General features: G+C 41.4%; 1 protein-coding gene across 1 annotated transcript; it reads right to left on the bottom strand.

Moving 5' to 3' along the window:
* Positions 1-2,801: 2,801 nt before the first annotated feature.
* Positions 2,802-8,838, bottom strand: LOC147964745 (uncharacterized). Its single transcript, XM_087530141.1, has 14 exons — positions 8,770-8,838; positions 7,213-7,305; positions 5,896-6,069; positions 5,450-5,713; positions 5,172-5,312; positions 4,935-5,054; positions 4,562-4,805; positions 4,266-4,420; positions 4,072-4,180; positions 3,863-3,969; positions 3,513-3,761; positions 3,291-3,369; positions 2,948-3,156; positions 2,802-2,843 (listed from the first exon to the last, which is right to left on the bottom strand). The coding sequence occupies exons 1-14, from the start codon at positions 8,836-8,838 to the stop codon at positions 2,802-2,804; spliced, it is 2,055 nt and encodes a 684-aa protein (XP_087386267.1).
* Positions 8,839-11,731: the final 2,893 nt, after the last annotated feature.

Raw genomic sequence — 11,731 nt, 5'->3', positions numbered from 1 at the left:
TATATATGCATTGTGTGTTCACATATATATGCCTGTAGCATACATATATTACCCCCCGCCCCTTCTCTTTCAAGGAATCATATTTGCATTGTGTGTTCACATATATATGCATGTAGCATTGTGTGTTCACATATGACTCTTGATACAGCTCCTCTTATCATCTATGGGTGGTGTCTTTTAGGAGCTGTCAGCACTTTTTCATGTCTGCACGGAAGGATAAGAACACAAAGGGGAAAATTAATAAAATCCTGTCACAAACATAAAGCAAAGGAATCTGAAAAAACTAGAAAAATGCATATGGGGTTGACCTATAGGCGGAACTCCTTCACACGCTTCTTCTCGTCATCCAAAGTGTTGTAGTGGCTGAACATGAGATCAATAGCATATCGGATCCTTGCATCTGGGACATCTTTTGGTGAAAAAACTATAGGGGTTGGATTCCTTGGGCACCATCCCATTAGTTTCATAGTGAAAATGCCACAATCAGTACTGAAAAAAGACATACACACAAAAAAGGTACAGGTGTTTGTGAACAAAAATCACAAAAAATGTATTAAAAAGTTACAACAAAGCAAAAGGAAGTCAGGGAAAATAAAAGCGTAGATGTTTGGTTTCATACTCGTTATCTTGTTGAGGGACTTTAGGGTAAACAGCAGGGAATGCATTGAAATCCATTGGCTGGAGCCGAGCTTCGTACCAAGTGCATATAAAGCTTGAGATCTGCCTCAAATATAAAAAATAAACATTTATTGATGTTTGCAGGAAAAACTTGCAGACAAAATATAATTATCACAAAAACAAAAAAACAGTATTTAAAACCCTTGTACTTACAATCTTCTTTTTTATGTTCATATGATATGAGCTCTTCTCATCGTAGAAAGAATCTAGAAAATAAAACATGTGACCCTTGATGTCAACGATGAACAGAAAGTAATGTTCTTCGTGTAGTGTTGGAAAGTACAACTTGTGTACATCCATTTTGGAGTTGATGCAGAAAAAGGGAAAATATAGACAACAAGTTGGTGTATATTGAAATAAGGAAAAAACACTAAACGAAATTATAGCTGAACTTGTGTTGTCGAAAAATGAAAAGAGGAAGTTTGACAAAAAACCTTGTCTGACATCGAAAGATTATGTGCTTTTCCAGCTCCAATGAAACTCGTAATCAGTTTCTTCCTCCACCAAATTCTTACCTCATCATTTTTCCATTTGCCCAGGAAATATTCCTTTTAAGTTGTTGAATGATGAAAATTTTGAAAGGTAGGTAAGTACGATGACAGAAAAAATAAAAACAAGGGAAATCATAAAAAACAAACAGAGAGAAAAAAGGTTGGGTTTCATTTGCTTGCAAATGCAGTGTGGAAGAAATAGTGCTTGAGTGAGTTCCTAGGATGATTTTCATTAAATAGGTGCCTACAGTACACATTTATGACATAGGCCTAGACCCGGCCACCTATTTTCATCGAGTTACCCAACTGTCCAAATGTGCCAATGGTTTTGTCAATCAAAACTGCAGGTTCGCTGTACATATAGAACAAAAGGAAAACATGTCAGCTTGCAGGTTAGCTTACGCACAAAAAGTCTTTACAATGAGTATAAGGCAAGAAAAACATTTTGCAAAAAAGAAATAGTGCATCTGAGAAAAAACTCACGATCCTTCAACATTGGCCAGAGATGTTATGTTCTCATACATCTTTCTCTCATGTGGCATTATTGGGCCCCTTTCGCTGCAGTCGTATGGTGAGCTACGGTACCTGCTTGGTTGGACAATCCTCTTTGGTGGTGCATTTTCTTTTCCACGGAAACTGCTTGGCCTTACTAACGAGAGATTTGTGTTGTAAAAATCATCAGTTATGTTGACCAATGTGCTGCGCTCTTGCCTAAACATGTTTTCTCCATGAATTTTGAGTTGTCCTGACTATACATATGACACAAAAAGGGCAAGAAAAAATAAAAATGTTAGATGCATAATTAAAAAGAATTTCAGAAAAAGAAAAGAACGATTAACAAACAGAGAGCACTTAAAAAATAAAAAACGGCTTCTTACAGTTTTTTCTTCCATTAGTTGTACTGGATTCCTTTTACTGCCACTGGATTCTTGTTGACAGCTTTCCTCCTCTGCAAATAACCTTTTTCCTATTATTGGAACCATGGAGTAGTCCTGGGGGAAACATAAAAATAGAACCAAACACACACAAAAGTGCATATGAAAAGGATTGTTTTAGTACGAAAAAAGAATACATGCTTGTATTTGATAAGAAATCTGCTATTTCAGGACTACCTTCTTCATTTTGAGTGGGGGAGTCTCGGCTGTGTACTCGTTATTATTTTTGCATGGTGAGTAGCAAGTTTGCCTGTGATTCCACCCAGTTGACATTTGAACTTCAGGTGTTGTCTGTGCCACATAGGGTGAATAAAAAAGAAAAAAGGAAGGAAAAGTCAACCCTGGAAATGCTTGGAGAAAAAAGCCTATTTGTGATAAACTACTACAAGACAATAAAGTTTTTTGTGAAACTGACCAAATCAAAAATCTCCTCAACTGGTTTTGGGGGCTATGGCGTCTCACACATCAAACTTCTTTGTACTTCCCTTTGGGCGCACTGAATGCTTAGCTCGTAGTTTGAACTACTGCTTCCCTGCTTCTGTGTTGCACGTTGCAAAAACCAAGTAACAAAAACACAGAGAGAGAACAAAAAAAGTAAAAAAATATATCCTGGGTTTATAGGAAAAATTTGAACAGATGGGGGGGAGAATACCTTCAAGTTTGTATTCCCTTGCACACAAATGTCAACTTCTTCTGGCTATACTTCCTTGAAGTTTTTGGCGATCTTCAACTTCGTTGCCTGTTTATGAGAAAAAGAAAAAATGTTATGTGCATTGAAAATATGGCATTTATGTTGACAGGAGAAACCACTTGTGGATGAAAAAAAGATATTGAAAAACTAGCCTCTATCTTTTTTTTGTAACACTCATCCTTCATCCATACAGGCCTCCACAATTCATGTTCTTCGATTATATTTCCACATTCATCCACATCTTCAGAGATCCTGAATGAGGGGGTGCTATCATCGGCGAAGAAATATTTTTCTCTGGCCTTGTCTAGAAAGTCGCTAATGATTTTATATCCTCTTGCAAAAACCTCATATGTATGTGTCCCTGAAAACAAATAAAGCATTTCGGTAACACACACACACACAAGAAAATGAGACCTCTGATTGTGCTGGTACATTAATGTCTATGCTTCAGTTTTTATAAAATAGAGAGCATAAAAAAATAGAAGACATGCGTACCACTCTCTGGTTGCGCTTTTACATTAATGTCTATGCTCAGGTTATCCGGGCACCCCCTAAAATTTTTCCTGTGCAGGTCCTGTTTTCAAGTAAACAAACAAAAAACAAAGAAAAAAGACACAGTTAAAACACATAGAAGAAGGCAAAAAAATTGACAACTAGAGAGTGTAAGCATGTCTATGAATGCCACTGCTGACATGAAGAAAAATAAAATTTGTGTACCAATTCCTGAATTGATGTGTTTTGAAAACCAGAAAATGTTGTTTGCTTTGATTCCGTGAAAATTATTTTGGACTGAATAAGCTCTATTGGGATGTCTTCCTTGGCACTCTCTGCTACATTTTGAACGTGGTTCTCTTTTGCTTCTCCAATAAGCATGTAGTTGAGGCTGTTGCTTTTCTCTTGTTGATTATCTAGAGTGTGGACTTCATCCTTTTCTTCACCCTGTTTTGAGGGGATTTTTTTGTCAGCCTGTTGCAGGAAAAGAATGCAAACACAAAAAGCAAAAAACTATGTTAGACAAATCTTTTTGAAAATCAACTTGCATTACGAAAAAAAAGCACATTCTGTACCTTCAAAAGAGATTCCAAAGGCTTCTTGTGCTTGATTGCACAGGGATCATGTGGTTCGCTGCTTGATTGGGCATCTATCCTCCTCCTTTTGTATGGCATCAAAATTGTTGTGGTTCAAAAATGAAAAAAATGGAGTTAGGAATGTAAGCTCAAGAGGACGATAAAAAGAAAAGAACATTAAAAAGTTACAAAAAACCAAAAAGTTGTACCTCCATCTACATGGTTTCCTGGAGCGAAAGTTGATGCGGCTGGAACACACATTTCTGGCATGGGGTCCTTTGAGGAATGCTCTCTTTGACATTGTGCTCCGGAGTCAGACTGTTTAAGGGGACATGGTTAGACGCAAAAATAAAAAGAAAAAAATGGTGTGAGATCAGAAAAGCTATGTGTTTGCAGTGCGCACCTTCAACTTGCCTATTTCATGGACTTTAGGAGGGCTGCTACAAAACCCATTAGCTTCATTTATGCTCCCTTTTCCAGCATTTGTTTTTGATGCAGAAGAACCAGCAGACTGTTGGCTAGTTGATAGAACATCCGTTTTCCTTTGCAGCAGATGCCCTGCGTGGGGAGGAGAAAAAAGGGGGCACCAGACGGGAGGTGTGACATCTTTGTAAAAATGTTGACTTATACACTGACTTGTAGGCACATGTTAGAAAAGGAACTACTATTGAAGGATTACAGCAAAAAATGGTGACACACCTCTGTCATTTTCCTCATGAAGTTCAGTCGATTGTAGTTTGACAGTGTCTCCTGAGTTGTTGGACTGTTGGCTTGCATTCAATTCAGTTCCTGTTGAGCCCACTTTAACTGTATCACCTGATTCACCAGAGGCATTGGTTATGATGCGGATCGTGTCTAGCAGAAGCCCTTTAGCTTTGATGCAAGTATTTATGTCTTCATTCTTCATATGGTTTTCGTAAGCGAGGAAGATATCCTCTTTGACCTAGTCCAAAAAAAATACATGATGCATCACAAAAAGTGAAAACTTGTAAAAAAGACATAGGCTGTACATATAGAAACCGCATAAAAAAGAAGGGTTTGCTTCAATGAAAAAAAGCACGGGGTCACAAACCTTGTCAGACAAAGAATTCCCTGCAACATTGTTTATCGCTTTCCTGAAATTTGAATTCTTAATCGTACTTGCCCACTCGTATGTTCCATCCTTGTAGCAGGTTTCTGATACTTCTTTTATCTACAAAAATGCATATAGAAATAAAAGAAATGTAAGAAATTTAAAAATTAGAAAATGTTGCACAAAGGATGTCATGCTTTTGGATGACAAAAAGAAAAGGAGGGCAAAAGAACTTACTGTGAGACATCCATACTTTCCATCTCTTCCAATGGTCATGTCACTTAAATGCTTGACCATATCTCCCTTCCAGACACATATTCTGGGCATCAAAGATGGGATTTGAATTGAGCCAAAATCAGTAAAATCAAGACAATGGACCTGCAAAAAAACAAAAAAATAGGTAAAGCATTAGATTAGATGATATAGGACTACACCAACAAAGATAAAACAAACACAAAAAATGGCTTAATCACATAAAAATAACACATTGGATTTGAAAAAAAAGAGTGACATACTGCTAGGTGGTATATACATCCTCCTAGAGTCATCATTGTTCGGTTCTGCTTCAGCTTTTCCTTTTGGTATTTCTTTATATACATCAACTCCCAATCATGAACAAACCTGCACCAATTTAGTTGCTTGAGTTGCTCCACATTAACTAGAGCTCCCATATATTTGGTGCTTGGTTTAGTGTTTGATGTCGGGCAGAGGAATGTTGATAATGCCACAACCAGGAAACAACGGATGATCTGGTCGTCAGACATATCTTCGTTCATCAGCTTATTGCCAAAGAAAATAAAGAGGCAACACAAATCATTCGTTAGCTATTTTTTTAAACATCAAAAAAAGAAAATAATCATAGCCTCTCTTTCAACATGTGTTGCCTAGTTAAAAACTTCCTATATGAACTAATAACCTTGGAAAAGAAAAGGTGTGTATTTGTATATAAAGAGTTACACACCACCGTCAGAACTTCTTCATATAGCAAATCGGCTGATGCTTCAGTGTCAGTGATCTCGACATCATAGCCTCTCTCATCTAAATCAGTATCTTCCACACACTCATGTCTCCCTTCTTCATTCCTATCACTACCAGGGTTCCCTTCTTCATCTTCAATATCTGTACCTGGGTGTGGCTGTGTTCACAAAAAAATGCATATTATACATTAGTGTTGCATAGTAACATGTATCTTTTGCAAACATACTCTAGGCCAAAAAAAGATAAATAGCAAAAACAACACACATATGTTGCAGGGTAACTTCCCTTGTTTGCTAATGCTTAACGAAAAACCAAGCAGTAGACATTGAAAAAAGCATACAAAAATGGGTGATTGCATTTAACAAAAAAGAGGCAGTTAGCTAAAAAGAAAAAGTGGATTTAACACAAACACAAATAAGAGAAAGATAAATGATCACTTGATTCCCTCTCAAAACTTTACTGTGTAGTTAGCTAAAAGAAAAAAATACTGCACCAAAATCGTTCAAAAAAGTTATGCATCAGAGACAAGGATTATGATCTTGGAGTCTAAATTCAGATAAGGGAAAGTGAAAAACACAGCGATTATGATTGATTCGGTTAGTAGTGCAGGCTTGAGAAAGGTGCTGCTAAGTGAGATGCAGTTAGGCAAAAACAAAATACTTAATAAAAGTAGAAGGTTTCTTTTTTCGCGTGTGAGGAAAAAGAAGGACAACTAGCAGGTACTCAAAGTCACAGCCTCGTTCGCGGTGTGGACATCCGATCCCAACCACAATGCTCGTCGCGCCACGCGGAAGCACGCACGCATGCATACCCCACATTGGCTGTTGCCGCCCACCCACGTGTCCCTCCGTCGCAAGTACTAGCTCAGCTCAGATTTCTGTGAGGGAATGGAGTATGGCTAGAATTGCCTAGAAACAGAATTATGTATAGCACAACACTGGCCCAGCTTGGTGTAGAACACACACATTGGCTCAAAACAAAAAATCAACTATCTCAGTATGCCAAATGCCTCAGAAAAAAAAATCAAACAGGCATTGGCAAAAATACTTGGTACAAGCAGGCCAAAAATAATTGAAAAAATACATCAGTGGCAACCAAGTACGACTAAAGCAACCAAAAACATGCCCAAAAAAATGGTCATATCCACAAACTCCATCCCAGAATCTATATTCACACCATATACTCCATCTCCACAAACTTCATGCCCAAAAAAATGATGATGAGATTCATAACAAAATGTACAAAAAAAGGGGTTAAATCAAAACAAATAAAAAAAGATGATGAGATTTCAAGTGCGTACAGTTTTAAGCTCTTGACCTAACCCTTCTTTCAAGGACGCCTTGGCTTTACTTTCGATCTCGTGTTCAATCTTCTTGCGGGCATCCATCAGAAACTGCTCCATAAAAAAAGAGGCACATTAATTTAAAAAATATAGATCACAAAAGTGGATTTACACACAAAAAAGACAAAAAAATAAAAATAAAAATGATCACTGGATTCCCTCTCAAAAACTTTACTGTGCCACTTAGCTAACAAAATAAGATACAGAGCCGGGATATGGTTTAGAATTGGTTAAGAGGAATTTACGCATAGGAAAATAAACCGAGCATTGTCCTCAAAGAGGAATATGGCCTAATATATACTTGATTTCTCAAAAGGAGTTGCAAGTAGCAGAAAGAGAATCACAAATAGTATCTTTTTTGGTTTGAAACAGCGACAAAAAATTACCCAAAAAAGACACCTGCCATCTTGGAGCATGCTGCATTTCTTTCACAAAAAAATGGTTTGATCCGTCTGAATGTTTTGCTTGTAAAATCAGGGCGGATGTTTGCAAGAAATTGTGCAGACCTAAAATTGTAAAACGTTCTTAGGTGCGTACATTCTCCTAAGACGCAATCTCAACAAAATACAAAATCCCTCCCATGCTCACAAATCACTGAATGACTAGACAAAAGGGGACTAGACACAACATATTCCAGTTAGCAAATTCAGCCAGGGGGCAAGACGCAAAAACATATTCCAGTTTGCATGAATTCAACGAGGGGACTACAAAACTGCTAAATTCTGCTATATACTAGCAGTTCTGGTGCCATCATTTACTTGTGAATCGTAGATATATCTTGTTCAAAACATAAGTACAAATAAAAACATGTTCAAGTACAGAAACTCTGAATTTTCAGGCAACAGAGTGCACAAACATTGTTCAAGTACAGGAATCATTCGCTCCAAATTCCAGTTGGCAAATTCTGCAAGGGGACTATACTTGACGCCGCATATCAAGATTGCAAAACTAAAAAACAAGCAGCAAACTGCAAAAACATGCATACGTATATGTCCATGATTCGTGTTCCCGCTCTCTAAATTGATTAGTTGCCGTTGTATCTGAGCAGCTCCCACATGTTAAGTTCAGAAAAAACACAAACAAACAGAATGCCTTCTGACAGTGAACAGAATTAGACTGACGCTCTCATAGAGCACATAATAAAATTCAGACATAGTCCTACTAAGTTCCACATCCTGTTGACCGGGCGTGGCGCTGGCCGGGGTGCCGCTGGAGAACGATGGAGAAGACAACCACGCTGCCCCTGACACCCTCTCGTCGGGCAGCACCACCGGCGCCCATTTCACCTCACGGCCAACCACGCTAGTCCCCCCCCCCATGCCGCTGCACGAAAACACACCAAAATCCCTCTTCTACACTTGCAATTCCCTCACGGAATCGTGATTCTTCAACAAATTATGAATCCTATACTGCAGAAAATGGACATCCGTAGCTCGATTTCGCCTCGCGTACACGCAAACGGGGGGCGATTTGTGTGGGTGGAGCGGAGAGAGCGGAAAAGGGGCCGTAGCTCACCTCATCAGCGAGGCGTGCGAACTCTAGAGGGGCGCCGCCGAGCATCTCGCTGCGGGCGTCGACGAGCATCTCGTCGCTGGCGACTTCCGCCCCGGAAACCTTGGATGTGACCGCCCCCGTGATGCGGCTTCCTTCCTTTCCCGTTCTCTCTATGTGTCTATGTGCCATTGGGTGACCTCTAGAAAGAAGTAGAGCCTGGGTCCACATTCTGGAGACTTAAAGAAAAAAAGAAAAAGAAAATAGAAAACAGCAGCACACCATGTGTAGTCACTGTTTTCCGTTGATTTGTTGGACAATTATCTCTGGTTAATTAATCGATAAGACAAATCTTTTGCCTCCATTTCGAAAAAACTCCTTTCCTACACAAAATGTATTAAAAAAATGTGTCCGAGGATCTGGAAAAGTAACTCTTCTTCCTTAATATGCTCCTTTTCTTTTTGAGAAAATGAGCTCCGTTGTTAGAATAAGATACAAAAAAATATATATTTTTCTCAAATCCTTGGGAAAACAAAAATGCAAAAAGAAGAAAGTAAACAAATGTATATGAATATTATTTTTTCATAAATCCTCTACACAGTGAGGGTAGAGCATGCTTGATTTGTGTTTGCGAGCGTGGTGGAAAATGGCGGTGTTATGGTGCTCGTATGACACATAGTGAGGGTAGAGGATTCACGGGGGGAGTTGCCCCCTTCCGACCAAGCAAAAAAAGTGTAGTTTGAGAAAAAAAATGTTTGTAAAAGAACATGTAGTTATACTCCGGGGGACAACGTTTGCAATTGCATGACTAGTTGTTGCCCTCTCTTATTGTCACCCTCTCCGGTAAAAACAAAGTCCCCTAATTGCAACTAAGTTGGAAGACACTAAGTTCCGACCATGCTAGAAAGACATGCGGTTGCATGAGTATAGTTGGGCATGCAAACTGGGCCCCATGTCGCTCAATGTTGCCCTAGTGCGGGACATGCAACTAGGCCCCATGTATCTTGACGTCGTTCCCTTTCGACAAAACAAATGCCCCCCTAGTTGCAACCAAGTTAGAAGACATGCAGTTGCGTGCCTAGTATGGGACATGCAACTTGCCCCCAATCTCTCTCGGCGCCGCTCGCTCCGACAAAACAAAAGTCCCCTCTCCCCCCTAGTTGCAACCAAGCTCGAAAACATGCAATTGCATGCTTGGTGTGGGACATGCAACTGGGCTCCCCATGTCTCTTGACGCCGCACCCTCCGACAAAACAAAGCCCCCCTAGTTGCGACCAAAGCTAGAAGACATGCAGTTGCGTGCCTGGTGTGGGACATGCAACTGGTCCCCATGTCTCTTGACGCCGCCCCCTCCGACAAAACAGAGCCCCTCCCTAGTTATGAACAAACTAGAAGACATGCAGTTGCGTGCCTGGTGTGGGGACATGCAACTAATCCCCATGTCTCTTGACGCCGCCCCCTCCGACAAAACAAGGCCACTCCTAGTTGTGACCAAAACTAGAAGACATGCAGTTGTATGCCTAGTGTGGGGCATGCAACTGGTCCCCATGTCTCTTGATGCCGCCCCCTCCGACAAAACAAGGTCCCTCCCAGTTGTGACCAAGCAAGAAGACATGCAGTTGCGTGCCTACTGTGGGACATGCAACTAGGGCCCCATGTCTCTTGACGCCGCCCCCTCCGACAAAACAAAGCCCCCCTAGTTGCGAACAAACTAGAAGACATGCAATTGCATACCTGGTGTGGGACATGCAACTAGGCCCGATGTCTCGACGCCGCCCCATTCGACAAAACAAAAGGTACCATCACCCCCCCGGAGTTGCAACCTAAAAACTAGAAGCCGCCCCTCCGACAAAGCACAAAAAAATGGAAAAAGTCAAAGTTGCGACCAAGCTAGAAGACATGCAGTTGTGTGTCCTAGTGTGGGAGATACAACTCGGGCCCCGTGTCTCTTCGACGTCGTGCCCTTCCGACAAGAAAAAATCCCTCTAGTTGTGACCAAGCTAGAACACATGCAATTGCGTGCCTGGTCTGGGACATGCAACTGCCCCCCCCCCCCCCATTCAACAAAAATTTGGGTCTAGAAAACTAGAAGCCGCCCCTCTGACAACCAACAAAAAATGGAAGTCAAGTTGCAAACCAGATAGAACGCATGCAGTTGCGTGCCTAGTGTGGGAGATGACACTGGGGCCCCATGTATCTCGACGTCGCGCCCTTCCAACAATAAAGAATCCCTCTAGTTGCGACCAAGCTAGAAGACATGCAATTGCGTGCCTGGTCTGGGACATGCAACTGCCCCCCCCCCCCCCCCCCCCCCGTGTCTTTCGACGCCGCGCCCACCGACAAGACAAAAAGCCCTCTAGTTGCGACCAAGCTAGAAGATATGCAATTGTGTGCCTGGTCTGGGACATGCAACTGGGCCTCCCCCGTGTCTCTCGACGCCACGCCCACCGACAAAACAAAAAGCCCTCTAGTTGCGACCAAGCTAGAAAGATATGCAATTGTCTGCCTAGTCTGGGGACATGCAACTGAGCCCCCCATGTCTCTTGACACCGCGCCCACCGACAAGACAAAAGCCCTCTAGTTGCGACCAAGCTAGAAGACACGCAGTTGCGTGCCTGGTGTGGGACATGCAACTGGGCCGCATGTCTCTTGACGCCGCCCCATTCGACAAAAAATTGGGTACCCCCTCTCCCCGAGTTGGGACCAGAAAACTAGAAGCCGCCCCTCCGACAAACAACAAAAAATGGAAGTCAAGTTGGGACCCAGCTAAAAGACATGCAGTTGCGTGCCTACTGTGGGACATGCAACTAGGACCCCATTTCTCTCGATGTCATGCCCACTGACAAAGACAAAAAAGCCCTCCTAGTTGCGACCAAGATAGAATACATGCAGTTGCATGCCTGGTGTGGGACATGCAACTGGGCCCCATGTCTCTTGACGACGCCCCCTCCGACAAAACAAATCCCCTCCTAGTTGCGAACAAACT

The sequence above is a fragment of the Triticum urartu genome, chromosome 6A (genome assembly GCF_056163025.1).
Source record: "Triticum urartu cultivar PI428250 chromosome 6A, HENAU_Tu73, whole genome shotgun sequence".
Taxonomy (NCBI): Eukaryota; Viridiplantae; Streptophyta; class Magnoliopsida; order Poales; family Poaceae; genus Triticum; species Triticum urartu.
The sequence above is the reverse complement of the archived record's forward strand: the minus strand, read 5'-3'. Positions and strand labels throughout refer to the sequence as shown.

What these genes read in the sequence shown, in the direction of transcription:
- LOC147964745 (XM_087530141.1), bottom strand. Translation starts at nt 8,838, where the DNA reads ATGCTCGTCGACGCCCGCAGCGAGATGCTCGGCGGCGCCCCTCTAGAG. An exon ending in ATGAAGAAGTTCTGACGGTG is followed by an intron (nt 5,714 to 5,895) that starts GTGTGTAACTCT and finishes TTTGGCAATAAG; the next exon opens with CTGATGAACGAAGATATGTC. An exon ending in AAAAGCGCAACCAGAGAGTG is followed by an intron (nt 3,157 to 3,290) that starts GTACGCATGTCT and finishes ATTTGTTTTCAG; the next exon opens with GGACACATACATATGAGGTT.